The following is a 16424-nucleotide window of genomic DNA, read 5'->3' as shown; positions in this document are numbered from 1 at the left end:
ATCTCACAAAATTTTCAAGAATTAAACAGGAGATTGCCAACAAGGATCTAACCTAGGAAACTAAGTCATTTCCTATCCTTTTGAAAGAAGAAATGACAGATATTGCAATCTTGATTTTCAAGAAAATGGTGAAAGGATCTGATCATTGCTTGTGGACATAGACAGTACTACGCGAAAACTAGAAAATTCGACAGGCCAACGGCCTAGGGCCGCTGAATTTTTGATGTACGTTCCCAAGATTTGAGTGCTTAGAGCTGTCAAATTTCTCCTATCCTTCAATAAGTGACGGTTTTGGCCATTCGAAGAAAAAAAATTGACAATGAAAAATTCTACGGCCTTGGGCCGTTGAAGATGGGCTTTTTTCACGTTGTGCAGTCTTGCTGAAGCACGTAAATTATGTGCCATGTTCTCTCTTTATTTCTGATTTGCATTTTTATTTTGATTGACTTTTGCCTCAAGTATACGATTTTGTATGTATCATGTGACAACAAAGAGTAGAGAAACGACAAGGAAATGTAAGGACAAGGGCTTTTTGTAAATTAAAAATCAACTAATATGTATTTACATCAACAATACTCACCCTTCTCTCATTATAATTGTAAATATACGGGGATGATAAAATAATAACTACAAAATAGGATTTGTTGAATGCCCAAATAGTTGGGATGAAACTTCGATGATAATGACAAATGATTAGTTGGATAAGTCTGTAAGTGGTAATATCACACAGCTGAATTCAAATCTTATTCCAAATAATTAGGATCAGCTAAATGAATCATGTTCTTCCATTCAATTCTGTCCATGACTAAATCTTCTATTAATTGAAAGTGTACTCATATCTACCAAATTGTCTCATTAGTTAATCATGAAAAATATAGGGAAAACTAATTTTCTTTCTCAAACCTCTCCAAAAGTTCAACAAATTCAATTCTATAATGCACAGAATTCAATATTCCATGAAAGTTTAATATCAAGATCCAGCATCATGTTGTAAAGAAAAGATCCGAAAAAAGAATGATGCAGATTCTTTCTATCAAATAAAACGGTTTACTTGCAAAGACCTGATGACAAGTTTTTTTGTGATTAGTGACAAACTGGTTATGATTAACATGCGTTCAAGAGTAGACATATGGACATGTGTTTGGAGCGTTATACAATAAAAAATAAAAGAAAATCCACTTTTCACGAGTCTTCCGATCCTACTTAAAAGAACAAATTGAAGTGCATTTTCTTCTCTTTATTTTTTCTTTCTTACTTTATGTGGATCAATCAAGAATATATATAAAAGTTCTACCCATTTCTTGACATTTATATGCATACATACACAATAAGAACTACAAATTGGAAACAACAACTTCAGGCATGATAATTAAAACATCAAAAGAACAAGAAAATATTAAAACACAAACATGATTAACATATTAAGTCTCTCTTCTAGGATGTAAAATTCCCGAAACCAGAGTCCAATTACCTGATTAATACCATTTGAATACGATAGCAAAATGGAGTGACAAGTTTCTGATGAATCAATTAAAGAGTTGTCACATGGTGTAACATGATCAGAGCTTGTTGACAGTGCTCAAATATCTCGGCTTCACAAAATTGCTTTCTTTGAAATTAGAATCACCATCAGAATTCAGTGCTCTACCACATTCATGAAAAAAAGAACAATAGTTATCAAACATGGCTTGCATAGAAACAATTAACAAACTTGCAAGAATGATTCTAACTTAATATTAGAACTTGTAAACCTTTGCTGATTTCTTCTGAATTTCTGAAACTTGAGCAGAATTGGTAACCGGTCTGTAAGGTATGGTTGAATGAGTTGGCCTTAAATGATCCTGATCTGTGTTTTGACTTGGTTTAAGGATGTGCTTTGCTCCTGCAGTTAATTTAATGGGACCTGATCGAACCGCACCATCCACATTAGAAGAATTAAACCCAGATGCAATTCTCAGTCCATCCTTACGAATATCCATTTGGGAATAATCCACACCCCTTCCAATATCCCTGTATGTATCAAGTTTAGGTGATCCGGTGTTATATTTCGTGCAACCATTAAATTTTGCTCTTTTATTCAACCCCATCACAGCACTTGAAATCACCGGCATTTCTGAGTGCCACTTTTTGGCTTTCTTGGACAGATCAGGAGCTTTAATACGAAAAAAATTGGACTTTGTTCCTCCCTTGACTTTGGTCCTGTTTCTACAACTTGTATGGATGGCAGAGGTGGGTTTAAAACCAGGGGGGACAGGAATGAGTGGTCGCTGAGGCAAAGAGGTTGTAACAGCTGAACTTTGGGTATGGTGAATAGAAGAATTGGGATGGTTTTGATTAGAAATCGTTGATGAATGATAAGGGTAAGTGATGGCTAAAACATTAGCTTCTGATGGAGGAGCACTGAATGGCATTTCGTTCTGCTGTGTTGCAGTTAGCATCCACTGAGGCAAGCTTTGCGAAGAACTTTGAGGCCAAGACGGTCGGACGTACTGTCCAGAATTATGACTTGCGTAGGGAAACTGGAAAGCTGATTTTGCCCCATTAGCCAGATTTTGGTTACACCCAAATTGGGTAGAACTTGAAACCATATGCTGACATGGATTTTGAGTAGGTGCTTGGACGGGTATTTGAGAGCATAATTTTGGAGATTTGGTACCAGAAACATGGCTATCGGGGAACTTCAATGTCCTATTCATCAAACCTTGGGAAGGGAGTGTAGGGGATGGACCATTTTGTGGCACTCTTTGCTGGTTGAGGTATGTGCGAGAGGATCGAGGACCTAAAGATTTCATCTGTGAGAAGATTGGAGAGAGAGGATTTCTTCGAGGTTCTAATGAATCAATTGTAGCATCTTTTGACTTTTCTAATACTGGATTTACAATCAATTCCTGCTGACAATGTCTGCTGTCTCTTATAATTTCTTTATCAGTCCATTTCTTTCCATCTGCAATACCTTGGACTTCTTTGTTACTTCTACCAACTGCAACATCTATACCCATCAGCCGCATTGTTGGTTGAGTAGTAGGCAGAAACCCATGGTCTGAATTCTCCCCCAACTGAAACTTTTCCTTTTCGGTTAGATCCCGAGTTTGCTTATATTGTCCACACCCACAAGAAGAGATATTCATAAGGTTAAGGTCTAAACCCAACTGACGGATGGAATGGTTGTTTACCCTAGACGATACATGCACTTGTGGACTCTCTTTTACATTTGGATGACCCATGATATTCTTAGGTTCGACAAGATTTTGAACAGGGAAGCTAATTGATGAACCCATCCTTGTGTTTTGATTCTTTGGCTGATTAAACCCTCCTTTACCACTTGAATTCAACTTGATGAGTTCTCCTTGTGAATTAAGTGGCAAACCGATGAAATCTTCATCAATGCACTTGTCCCTGCACACAGCTGTTTCCTGCTTATTCCACTCTACTGAGGAACCTAAACCAGGCATGAGATTGACGGGTGAAAGATGGAAAAATTGCTGGTACTGCAAAGCACAATTGTTTGAGTTTTGTGTGGTGGTTTGAGACTGATGTGGGTGCCCCCCAGTCACTTTTGAAGTTGTATCTGTGTTAGAAAGTGAACCCATTGCACTAGATCTTGGCATTGGAATGGAAAAAGGATCAGTGAGGCTTCTGATTGTATTGGGTGGTCCTTCGACAATTCCATTTGCTTGAGCTTCCACATTGGGATTCAACACTCCCTTTGAATTACAATCGAGGAGTCTTGGAATGCTGGCATATGAAGGACTACATGATGTCCTTGAGCTACCTTGATTAAACATTTGGAAATTTTCATGATGGTGAAAATCCTGGGCTTCATCAACTGAGTCAACTAACGGAACCTTTTCTTTCTCTTGGCAACTCAAACTATTTGGGTTCGCAAAAGTTGGTAGATCAGTGTGTCTACGATCATCCTCCAAACTTTCCTTTTCATTTGCAGATTGGACTCCCATTCCATTCATAACATTGACTGCAACAACTCCATTCACCTCCGGACGTAAACCTTGATTGCCTTCCTCAGGGAGGCAATTAACTAATGAAACCTCCACTGAATCAGAAAATGCTTCACAAACACTGTTTGTTTGAGGAAGCCCAATGAAAGAAATTTTTTTCTTTGCTGGTCCAAGTATGTAATCCTTCCCCGAAAACCGAACATGCCTGTTTGATCGTTGAACATGATGGGGATTTGTTTGATAATCACCCTGTATGCTGCTTATTGCAGAGGATTTCTGGCCAGAAACGACTCTTCTCTGATTCTTCAGAATGCTGTGAACAGGATATTCGGGTGTTCTACTAATTTTCAGCTTATTTTGCACAGATGAACTCTTCATGATTGATGATTTCTTTTTCGGGATAGAAACAGTTTCTGACATATCCTTTGCTGATCTCTTATCACTTGAAGCTTTTATTTGTCCAGAAAAATCAAGTGGAGATGATCCATTAAGCTTATGAGTTTTCTCCTGAGACAGAGACCATAAAATACATATCAAATCATTCCATAACTAGACAGTTTCAAGTAACAAGATGAAAATATGCTGATGAACTTCTTGGCAATATGAAAAATTAGCTTTAAAAAAAAACTATTCTTCTTCTATTTAAAAAAGGTAAGATACTCTTTCCCCATTCAAGTTTGTGGATTTGAACGGGTGGGTAGTGGGGGATTGGGAACTAGAAGGCTATAATGTCATAAAAAGTAATGTTCCAATGTACACCGTTCATTTCAGAATTTCTCAGAGAACTTCTAATACAGAACAATGTGAAAAATTGTGAGTGTTATTTCTAATTTTCATTTAATTGTATGAAATAAAACTAGTTTCAAAATTTAAATGGAATGTTTCCAAATTGCCAATATGTTTCGATTCCATTTCACTTTTTTGTACACCAAAACACTGAAATGTAATGGAACTTTAAGTACTGTAAGAATACAAACTTTTAGTAGGCTATGATTTGGGATTGCAAATACCATGCTCCAATTTACTCAAAATGTTAGTTTATATAATGAGCAGGGTGTCGTAATCTCCGCTTTGCAGATGCTCCAAATAGTGCTATTTTTAACTTCATAATTTAGCATTTAAGTTACTCTTAACAGTACACCAGTACCCATACTCTGTGTTTAATAGAAAATTAACAATTAGAAGAAAACCCAACTGAAGTGATATGCAGTTGGACTAAAAGGAAAGCATCCAATGCAAGAGAGACTTTTGAAATAGTATTTTCTCAAAAACAGAAAAATGCGGACTGAGCTACTTTGAACGGATATGAACACACTTGCAAAAACTGAAGACATGGATTTAGATAGAATTCAAAGGGGGAACAAGATTCATTCAGCCCACCCAAAATTGGGATAAGGCTTTAATGATAATGATTTTCAAACAACAGGGTTCTATAGAAACCTTAATAATCCGTGCAAAAAAAAAAAAAAAAGAACTCATTTCAAAAGAGGGAATATGGAAGGAACCTTTGTCCATATCCCACCATAGATGCATATTCTAAGTGGGAAATCATGGAAAGAACATTGCTCTCAGTCTCTTACAACTATCATTATATTTTAGCATAAAAAATCTACAATATTTGCATCTCATGTGTAGTTGCCACTTGCCAGATCATCATTGTGTTCATGTCATATCAAACATAGTTGTGGAGTGTGCAACACCATAATGTTCAGTTGTGCTAGAGCTAATTGCATAGAAGAATAATAAAAGTTTATTCCTTCTTATCACACTAAAGACATCAAGTGAAATACAAAACATATAACTGAAGTAACAATAACAACACTAAATACTAAGGATTTATAGAAATCATAGAAGCTGATATTGAAATTTCTCTGATCACATATATCGATATGACGTTCAGTTCTAGAGAGGGACAAACACAGAATTCCTATGAATAGTCTCTGTGGAAAAAGAACACCAAGGGTTTGGGTTGCACTTTTCTAATTGATTCAGGACAGCAGAGCCAAACAACAATCCATAAATGATGGAATGAGAAAACTTACTAAAAGAAATTGTATTCCAAACGAGGTCAATGATGAATTGAAGTATAAAAAAACAAAACAATCAAATCATGATAAAAAGAGATTAAGAACTGTTGAAAAGAATTTGGTCTAATCATAATTAGTTATCATTTTTTTTTTCTTTTCATGTCCTAAATAGCAATCAAAACTTGTTAATTTTTCTTGTCAGAGTTTACTTGTGAAGGTATTTTACGGTTTGACCATGTATTTTTATTCAACAGGGTTCTCTAGGACTAGAAGTCTCATCCAAGAACCTGGAGAGTGTTTGGTAAGTGTCTTGAATTCTTGTTTGGGCTTGGGCTTCAATAGGGCAATGGAAATTGGTCACTTAGTTGTATTTTCTCAATCATATAATGAAAGTCCCGGATCTTTGTTGACCATGGCCTAACCATAGTCATGAACCATGAAAGTTTTTGAAGAAGGAACATCAAATTCTATAAGCCATTGTCCCATGGCTTATAGCATTTGATATTCCTTCTACATCAATTCAATGTAATTTGGGTCTTACCCAATTTTATTATGAATGAATGTCATAGCTGGTATACTATGAGGTTTTCTTTGAGGAGTCGTATTTTTTTAAAGAGTTTCAAAATATGTTTCTATAGATTCTATCATTACACATCTTCTAGCTTTACGAAACAATATGCTTTGCTATTTTGAGCATATCCTACAAGGCACACTTATATGTTTTGAACTCAACTTTATAATTTTATCATTTGGTTTTTTAATATAATCTAAACAATCCTATACTCTGAAGTATTTTAAGTTTTTTTATTTTTTATTTTTTACTTTTCAATAACTCATATGGTGTCTTATTATTTTTATGATAAGACATTATATTAAAAATATGACATGTTGAAAACAAAGCCTCACCCCATAAATTCATAAGTAAACTGAACATAGAGTAAACCTTTTATATTAAAGTCTTATTCTTACGTTTTGCTACACCATTTTGTTGAGGTGTTTTAGGGGCATATTTTTTATTTACTATTTCATGTTTTTCACAATAATATGAAAATTCATAAGCGACAAATTCTCCTCCTCTATCTATTGTGCTATGTGCGGCAATTATGATGAATAATACGAAAAGAGGAAAACAAGAAAGAAAATAAAAAACACACAGATTTAACGTGATTTGGCAGTGTGCCAACATCCACAAGAGCGAGAAGCTGAAACACAAAACTCTCCTCTCTCCACTCCGGCTTCACTCCGGCATCTGCCTGTATTCTTTACATACGTGTTCTACTCAATATGAGCCACATACATCAACACTATCCCTACTTAATATATTAATTTTTTATAACCAGCTTTCTACTTCTACTTTATAAGTTTTGAAAACTTCAAATGCATCATTATCATTCCTTTTACACACAAAAATACACACATGCACACACACACACACACACACACACACACATAATTGCATTGAGTATGTAATCTTGGGAATCTAGATCATCTTTTTTCCATTTCAATTGAGCGTCACAGAGCATAAAATGAACATTCTTTTATCTTTTAAAGTTCAACCCATCAAAGCGACCTGTATGAGTAATAAGTTATTATTAGTAGGGGTAGTACCGTTTTTTTTTTTCTTTCTTTCTTTCTTTTGTTATTTGGTTATGATATATAATAGATTGTGCGGCTAGGGCTTGAGTCAATTTTGACCCCCCCACGTTTCTTCAATCTCTTCTTCTATTTTCTTTCTCAAACTCTTTATCTACATGCCATTAGAACACATCACAAGTGTTTTTTTTTTCCTTATTATTTTTACTGTTTCTCTATTGATTCATAAGAAAATCATATTCTTCTTTGATCTGATTGAAGGTTAATGAAGAGCTTGCATTTTATCTTCTATGTGGAGGTACGATTGTGGTTGTGGCTATGTATAGATCCTTACGTGAGCGGATCCAAGAAATTTTTAACGGTTGGCACTATTTTTGGGTAAGTTTTGTGGTCCTCTGGTGTGGTGAAAGGTATTTATAGTAATGCTTGAGTTCGTTTGAGCCCTAAAATCATTTCTTCAACCTCTTCTCTCCTGTGCGAGTTTACTAGAAGAGATTTCTCAAGACCTTGTGGGGCTTCAAATGACTTCCATCAGCCTTAATGGAAAGCAGTAGAAATGTTTTTGAAGGAAAAGGGGAAACACAGTCACTTACTAACAGATAAGTCTACTTTCAAATATCCGAATGATGTGAGCAAGAAGATGCTTAGATTGTTATATGACTGTGGAACATCATGGAACCTTAGATCAGTGCAAACTTTATATTCATGGACACCACAAAAAATGTATGAGAACTCGTGAAACACATGATTCTGGATCAAATAACATCACTTAGATTTATGAGCACAAATAGGAGTACTTTTCACTACAGCAAGATGATAAGACCTAAAGCAAGTTTTTTTGCTTCTATTATGTGAATGCGTGAAGAACTTAATCAGTACCAATCTATTATACTAGTGATATCCACATGATGAAAAAAATAGAGTAAAGATATGGATGTCATTCGACTCCTTTCTTTTCTCAGACCAGAATATAAGGTAGTTATATCTCATATACTGGGTAGCCAGTATCTTCCACTCATACAAATGTTTTCTCTTGACTTAAGAGAACCACATTATCAGATAGTGGCAATGTTGGTAGTACTCAATCAACTTTAGCGATTCTAGGAGATCACGAAAGCCGTGGTCTTGATAGTCAAAGAGGTTGTCGTGGCAGTAGAGATTCAGGAGGAGGCTGTGGAACCGTAAGTTTACCCATTGCGGTCTTAATGGACATACAATAGACTATTGTTAGGATAGACATGGTAAACCCGTTGCTCATCAGGTTTCATCACCAATTCAAGATTTAAGTCTTACATCCATTAGCGGGTATATTCTTCTAGTTGTACATATGTATTATATTGTATTGACAGGCAGTGATGTTGTTGGATTTGAAAAGTTAACATTATTTTAGCAAAAGTTTCATACTAAGGATTTGGGTAAGCTGATATACTTTCTTGGTATTGAGGTTGCACATTCAGCTAGTGATATTAGTCTCTCACAAAGAAAGTATACCTTAGATTTATTAGATGAGACTGATTTACTTGGGTCTAAATTTGTGGATTCTCCCATGGATCCAAAATAGAAGTTGATTATTAACTAGGAAAATATTTTTTAATATCCTAGTAGGTATAAGCGACTTGTTGGGAAGTTGAATTGCCTCACCATTACCAGACCGAACATTTTATTTGCAATAAGTATTGTTAGTCAATTTATGGAAGCTCCTAAAATACCTCATTGAGTAGCATTTCGATGTATTTTTAGATACTTGAAAGGCTCATCGGGATGTGTACAAGTCAAATGGACATACTTGCATATAAGGGTATATGGATGCAAATTGGGTAGGTTCTTCTTCAGATAAGAGATCCACCATAGGGTATTGTCTATTCTTGGGTGGTAATCTTGTAACATGGAAAAGCAAAAAATTAATTACCAAATCTAGTGTTGAAGCTGAGTACAGACCTATGTCACACACGTCTTGTGAGCAAACTTGGTTGAGACACTTTCTTCTGGAGATAGATTTTACAATAGAAATGCCCATGAGTCCCTTTTGTGATAACCAGACAACAATACAAATAGTTTTTAATCCTGAGTTTCATGAGAGGATGAAGCATATTGAAATTGATTGCCATGTTGTTTGAAACAAATTCTTAAATGGTGACATTGCTACTCCATTTGTGTAGTTTGAAGATCAACTTGCTAATTTATTTACAGAGTCATTGGGTCTTAGTAGGGTGGATTATATTTGTAACAAGCTAGGATTATATGATATATATTCTCCAGCTTGAGAGGGAGTGTTAGGAGTAATAAATTATTATTTGCAAGGGTCATATCGTTTTTTTCTTTCTGTTGTTATTTGGTTATGATATATAATAGGTTGTGTGGCTAGGGTGGAGTCAATTTTGACTCCTCCTATGCAATGCTATCAAATAGCATGTGCAAAATCGCATATTGCACAAAATATTTTTTTATTTCAAAAAATAAATAAAAACAATAAAAAATAAAAAAAAAAGGGAAAAATATTTTAAAAACTAAAAAATATAAGAGAATAAAAACAAACCTATAACAATAGATTTGGATAGCACTCATCTTTCAAATTGAATAAAATTGATTACATTTAGTCATTTAGTAACAAATATAAAAGAACTCAAGAAGCTAAATAGTCAATAATATATAAATTATTCATGATATGAAAGTAGCCTACTTTAATTATCAAGTTCTAGTTCTAGATAATTAAAGTGGATTCTACTTTACTAGTTTAATCATTAGATACTATGATCTTACGTTAGAATGCATAAACTCAATATTTTGCAAAAAGAAAGTTAAAAATAAGCTTAAGGAGAATATATGCCAGTGAAAGAATAAAAGAAATAGCATAAAATAATGTAGGAATAAGGGGTGGAAATAAGGTAGTTGTGGGAGAAGATAGATTAAAAAAGCTTGAATTTAATGCTCCAATAGTCAAATCTTTGCCCATTGGAGTAAATATGTCATCGCATATTACAATATGCAAAATCGCATACTTTTGTATGCCATGGCATAATGAACCAGAAACACTAAATCACATATGCGATCACATTTGACAATGCTGCTCCTACATTTTTCCAATTTCTTCTCTTATTCTCCTTCTCAAACTCTTAATCTACACGATCAAGCTTCACAAGGTCTTGGTTTATGAATGTGATGCATGTTCCATTAAAACAATATTATGTATCATCCATAAATTGTTGAGCATAAAATGGAAAAGAGCAAAGAATTAGAAGAAGGAACAAGGAATTAGGAATGGCTCTGAGGCACATAGATCACTATATTGGCTTATAGATAGCAGATGCCCCCACCCTATTGAATAACAAAATTGCAATCAATTTCTAGCGAATCTACCTCCAGGATATAACAAAGCATAGCTTTACAAATGTGTGTCCTCTAAACTCTAGAAGTATGCACTAACTTAGAAGAGAACTTGTAACACAAGTTCTTTGATACAAAATGCCTCTAAAACTCCGATTATAAGAAAGGTTACAATTAAATAGTGACACAATGAAAGTTATATATTTTTTTCTGATGTACTTATTTGACTGAACTGGTCTGCTATAACCCATAATAAAAATGTACGTATGTATATACATCTTCTGTTTTGAGGGAGAGAAGAGAAATCTTTCAATTTAGAATGCAAACCAATATGAATAGTCGTAGAATATATCTTGGAGGATCTGTTCATGGATGAATGGCACAGATGTGAAAAGTATGGGATGTCCCCAGTCCCGACTACATGGGCCATGTGTGATGTGCTCAGAATGTTCCCATGTGCATGGCTGAACACGTGTTATCCGATGCACGTGTTTGCATGGATGTCTTCATGTGTTCTTACATCATTACATACAAACATGAAATTTCCAAAATATTTAACTTGATAAAGTTAATTTGTCCATCTCAACTTCAATTCTTTTTGGTGGTACACTCCCTCGATGTACGCTTTAGTTGCCTTCCTTTTATCTTGTTAAGAAAACTTAAATAACTAGAAAAGGGAAAAACACGAGCATGTAAAAATTTCAAATTCTCAATAAGTCACCTATTAAATTCATTACAAATACGAATCCTTTGACATAGAGAAAACCACTGTAAAATTTTCTCTAAGTTTTTGGCTGCATTGCATGTGCATATATAGCAAAACAAAGATAAAAAAATTGAAGTTGTGGAAAATTATATTTATCGATGTTGTACTAAGGAATCCAATGAATAATGATATGACGACTATCGGCAGCAATGAAGAGACCAATTTTAAAAAAATAGCATATGCTATGTTATGCGATCCTCACAGGTATCATCTTTGCAGCAGTGAATTGGTTTAAACCAACTTTTGGGGTGGTTAAAATTGACATTGACGGGTCAAGCATTGGGAATCCAAGAAAGGCCGGGGCAGGATGTATTCTAAGGGACCATGAAGGAGATTTAGTTAAGGCTGGTTATTTTTTTCTCGGTGATGGAACAAATAATTTTGCGGAGTTTAACGCTCTTCTCTTTTGGCTGAAATTATCTCTCTCGCCGGGGACAAAAATTATTATCGAATTGGATTCGATGTTGTTAGCTAATGCAGTCAAGGGCGGAATTTTATATGGCATCTCGAGTTTATTTTCTTCAAGATTTTGGAGATTTTTGAACAAATAGAATGGGACATTAGACACGTTTACAGGGAAGCTAATAATACAGCTGACGCTCTAGCCTATTACGCCTCTTTAATGTCTTCTACGCTTATTCTGATTTTCCTTTCTCTGCTAAGGTGTTTGTGGGTGATGAATTGAATCTCCCAAACCCTAGGCGAATGTAGTTTCTCTTATTTAATACAAATACTTGCTTGATTAGCATATATATATGTGTGTGTGTGTGTGTGTGTGTGTGTGCTGTTTGCATAACACAATTTTTTTATTTTCTAAAATACGAGAAAAATAAGAAGAAAAAAAAAAAAGGAAAATTAAAAAGTATAAAATATTTGCAATTATTACAATAACTCTAGGAAAAAAATATTATTATACTTGCATGTTTAACAAGTATATATGAATGCATAAACTCAAAATTTTGAAGAATAGTAGTGAAATTGTTGATCATTGGACTGGTATGTGATCCAATACTTTTGTATGCAGACTAAATCACATATGCGATTTAGTGATCAAAAATAGCATACATGATCGCATATGCAATTCAATGATCAAAAATAGCATACACAATCACATATGCATATGGTGGTCGTATATGAAAATGATGGAAGAGATGGCAATAGGAAATAATGGAATAAATTTGTCACAAGAGTTTAATTGAGTATGCATGCAGAAACGAGTCAAAACATTCTAGTTAGAAATAATGTGTAGTATAGAGTTTTCTTTTGTTTGGTAAACTGAAATTTAACCTCTTGTGGTACAGTCTGTCGTGGTGGAAATATTTGTGTAAGCATATAAATATTTCAAACTCTTTATGATTATACTAGAATGTTTGGAGATACTTTAGGAAAGCTCCAAATATCACTATCAAGACTAAGATGAAGAGAACAAGAAAGTAAAAATCTTTACTTCAAATTCTTTGTCTAAATTGCTGTTAATATAATTAGTTCATTAAGAAATATAGCACTCTAGATTGTGAAGAATTCAAGGGACGCAAATAAGAATCGGTTCCTATAATTTTCTGAAGCAACAGATTACAGACAGACACAACGAGAGCATACATCGGTTCCAAACATGTCAAACCTTGATCGGTAGGCTAGTACCATGGCTTTGCTTATTGGTATAATAAGAACAATTGCTTATGAATCATCATGTACCTTTCAAGGCTGTAGCAGAAAAAAAGCAGCTATGTATAGCAGACTAGTAATGGTTGATGATATAATTGGACCTTCAATTGCATAATTAAATAAAGCTGTGGTTTTTCTCCAGCTAATGTTTCGAGTTTTGGTTAAAGATTTTGAACAATGAGAATAACAGTTGCTGATCTAATTAGTTAGAACCAACAAAAACTTCAGCACCTTCTTCCTAAAAGCACTCATCAGTCTCCTAGAATACGAATATGGATGCGGAGTCACAACATTACTAAGACTAATCAAACCTGAATTGAAATTTTGAAATTGGATTTCTCTTGTCCATAAGAGTAATAAAGCACAATTGTATTAGAACTAAGAACACCCAAACACAGTACAAGTATCAATAAGAAAATTGTTACTTAAATTTGAACTTGTGAGCTACTATTGTCATTGATATCTTCCAAAAAGTATGAGTCCCACACTACGTAAAAATGTGGAGATGTTCATTAGAATCCAAAGTCTGGAAAGAAAAGCAAAAAATCTAAGTTTTAACGCAAGACAACTGAAGAAACATACTAACAGTATGTCTGAGGCCTTCTCTTTGAATACATTTCTCTCATATGTGTGAAGGTGCCAACTTGCTAAGTTGGTTAAAGTCATGAGTGTCGATACGATGACCTAGGTTCAAAACCTGCCTTCATCTAATAACACACTTGCTTATCTAATAAAGATAGGAGCTTGTGTGTAGGGATGATATGTTGTTGGTGTTGTTCTATCTATCTTGATTTTTGTTTTTGGTGTGACTTCTTGTATGGTTGTTAGGTCTCCTCAACTCCATTCCAAGATAAGATTTCATAATGCAACCAATTGCCCATTAAAACTATCATCCAATTCAACAAGACCATGAGCAACGAAATAAATTCAAACAAGAAGATGTAAAACCAAATACCCAAATTTAAACTATTATTTGATGAACATCCGCGCAATGTTTAACTTCTCTTGTTTCCATGCTCTAACCACTAACCCATAAATTAACATCCGCATCAAAGTCCTCATATTCTTTGTAAATTAGTTTTTATTGTTTCCCTACTTACCCAGATAGGTCATCCAAGTTATCTAAGTAAAATAGATGCCAAGTTCACCAAAGATGATCCATGTGATATGCATTTCCAACATAAAATAACCAAGAAATCTACAATAAATCCTCTCTCTAATGTCTATCCAGTTTCATACTTAACCAATTCATGTTCTCCAAACTTCAATATAACATGATAAACAACTACAACCCATCTGAGTAAATTTCAAGAAATTAACCCAAAAAATAGTAATTTTTTCAGACAAAAAAAAGGAAACACTGAAGAAAGCAGCATCATTCATCAAAAATATATATTTTTTCTAAACTAAAGAAAACCTCTCCAACTTTCAAAACCCCTTTTCTATCCAAAACGTACTACGCAAAGATAGAAATGAAATTCAAATTCAAACTAAATATCAAATATTTATGGAAATTAATTCAACATAATTCGATAAAGATCTCATACCTTTTTGAAAGATTTCGTCTGTCTTGTCGTCTTCTTCATCTTCGTCTTCTTCTTAGACTTCAGATTCTTCACAATTTCCTCAACTTCTTTCACTTTGTTTTTCTTTCTCTTCTTCATTTCCACCAAATCAAATCCATTTTCCGGAAAATCCTTTTCTTCTTCTCCACCTTCATTGTATTCAAGCTCCACAGCTTCGATCTGCGGCGCCGTCGCGAAGATCTCCGCAATCGATCTCTTCTTCGGAGCTTTCGATTTCACCTTCGATATTCTCATCTGCCTTCGTTCTTCCCTCGAAGCTTGAGCAAGACAATTATCGATGTGAGCGTTAACAGCATTAACAGTCGTCGCTGTAAAATTCTTACAAACCGGACAAACCATCACCAATCTCTCCTCTTCGATTCCAAAAACCGCTTTCTCCACTCCCAAATCCGCTTTTGGTTTCTCAAAACCACTTTCATTTCCAGAATCAGGTTTTATTTCCTCTTCAATCTTTGATTTTATAATTTCTAACTCCTTAGACCACCATCTGTCCTTCTTTCTTGTTAATGGCGGAAGTAATCTTTCTATATCCTCTTTCCGATCTCCATCGAATGGCCAACTTTTCTCCACGTCTACGCTTCTCATCTTCAAAGCGTACTCTCTGTAACACCGAATCAAAGAGTTTAAATCAACAAAAACTCGAATAGATTCAAGAAATAAAAGTAGAGAGATCGAAACATACCGTATGGAGAAACCCTCGAAAGCAATCGCCATTGTTTCTTCAGAGAGAGTGAGAGAGAGAAATTTTAGATCTCACTTTTAGGTTGCTTTTTCCATTTCCCGCTCCTTTGCTTTTGGTGGTTCTTGCATCTTTCCCACTGAGCTCTCCCTCTCATTTATTTGATGACAGAGAGCGACGTATGAGGAGCGTAGCGAAAGAAAAGATAAAGACATCCAAAAAGCGTCCAAGAAAATAAAATAAAATTAATGGCGGGCGTAGAAGGTTAAAAAATAAAAATTAAAAAAACTACGTTATAATATGATCATCAAATTTTTGATGCAAAATGCGGGTCCCACCTACATACAAAAACTTAGCCATTACATTTCTCAAGATAATTCATTTACCTCGAAATATATATATATATATATATATATGGAGCGATTCAACAGCCCTAAAGTTTGCCAAATATTGTGTTAAAATTTTTTTTCAAAACATGGGTTAGAAGTTTTGGAATGAGCTGATTTTTTGTGAGGATGATCTCTATGATGAGGAGATCATCCTCTCCAAAAATCAGCTCATTTTGAAACTTCTAACCCTAATTTACAAATTAAAGAATCGTGGACCATCCAATTTTTGTAAATCACTTTTGATAGAGTTATAAGTTTTAGAATAGACTGATTTTTGGAGAGGATGATCTCCTCATCATAGAGATCATCCTCACAAAAAATCAGCTCATTCAAAAACTTCTAACCCATGTGTTTGAAAAATGTTTGGCAAACTTTAAGGCTGCTGAACCGCTCCCATATATATATAATATCTCATAAAATGAGGTAGATTAGAAGATCA

The 16424-nt window shown here is 34.6% G+C and overlaps 1 protein-coding gene across 1 annotated transcript; it reads right to left on the bottom strand.

Annotated features, from left to right (window-relative positions):
• Positions 1 to 1229: 1229 nt before the first annotated feature.
• LOC147390565 (uncharacterized) lies at positions 1230 to 15774 on the bottom strand. Its single transcript, XM_086459731.1, has 4 exons — positions 15600 to 15774; positions 14879 to 15518; positions 1752 to 4463; positions 1230 to 1644 (listed from the first exon to the last, which is right to left on the bottom strand). Exons 1-4 carry the CDS (start codon positions 15629 to 15631, stop codon positions 1630 to 1632), a joined length of 3399 nt encoding a protein of 1132 aa, XP_086315857.1. The 5' UTR covers positions 15632 to 15774; the 3' UTR covers positions 1230 to 1629.
• Between the last annotated feature and the right edge of the window lie 650 nt (positions 15775 to 16424).

Source organism: Akebia trifoliata, chromosome 11 (genome assembly GCF_017979445.1).
Source record: "Akebia trifoliata isolate Shusen 1 chromosome 11, ASM1797944v1, whole genome shotgun sequence".
NCBI classification, from domain to species: domain Eukaryota; kingdom Viridiplantae; phylum Streptophyta; class Magnoliopsida; order Ranunculales; family Lardizabalaceae; genus Akebia; species Akebia trifoliata.
The sequence above is the reverse complement of the archived record's forward strand: the minus strand, read 5'-3'. Positions and strand labels throughout refer to the sequence as shown.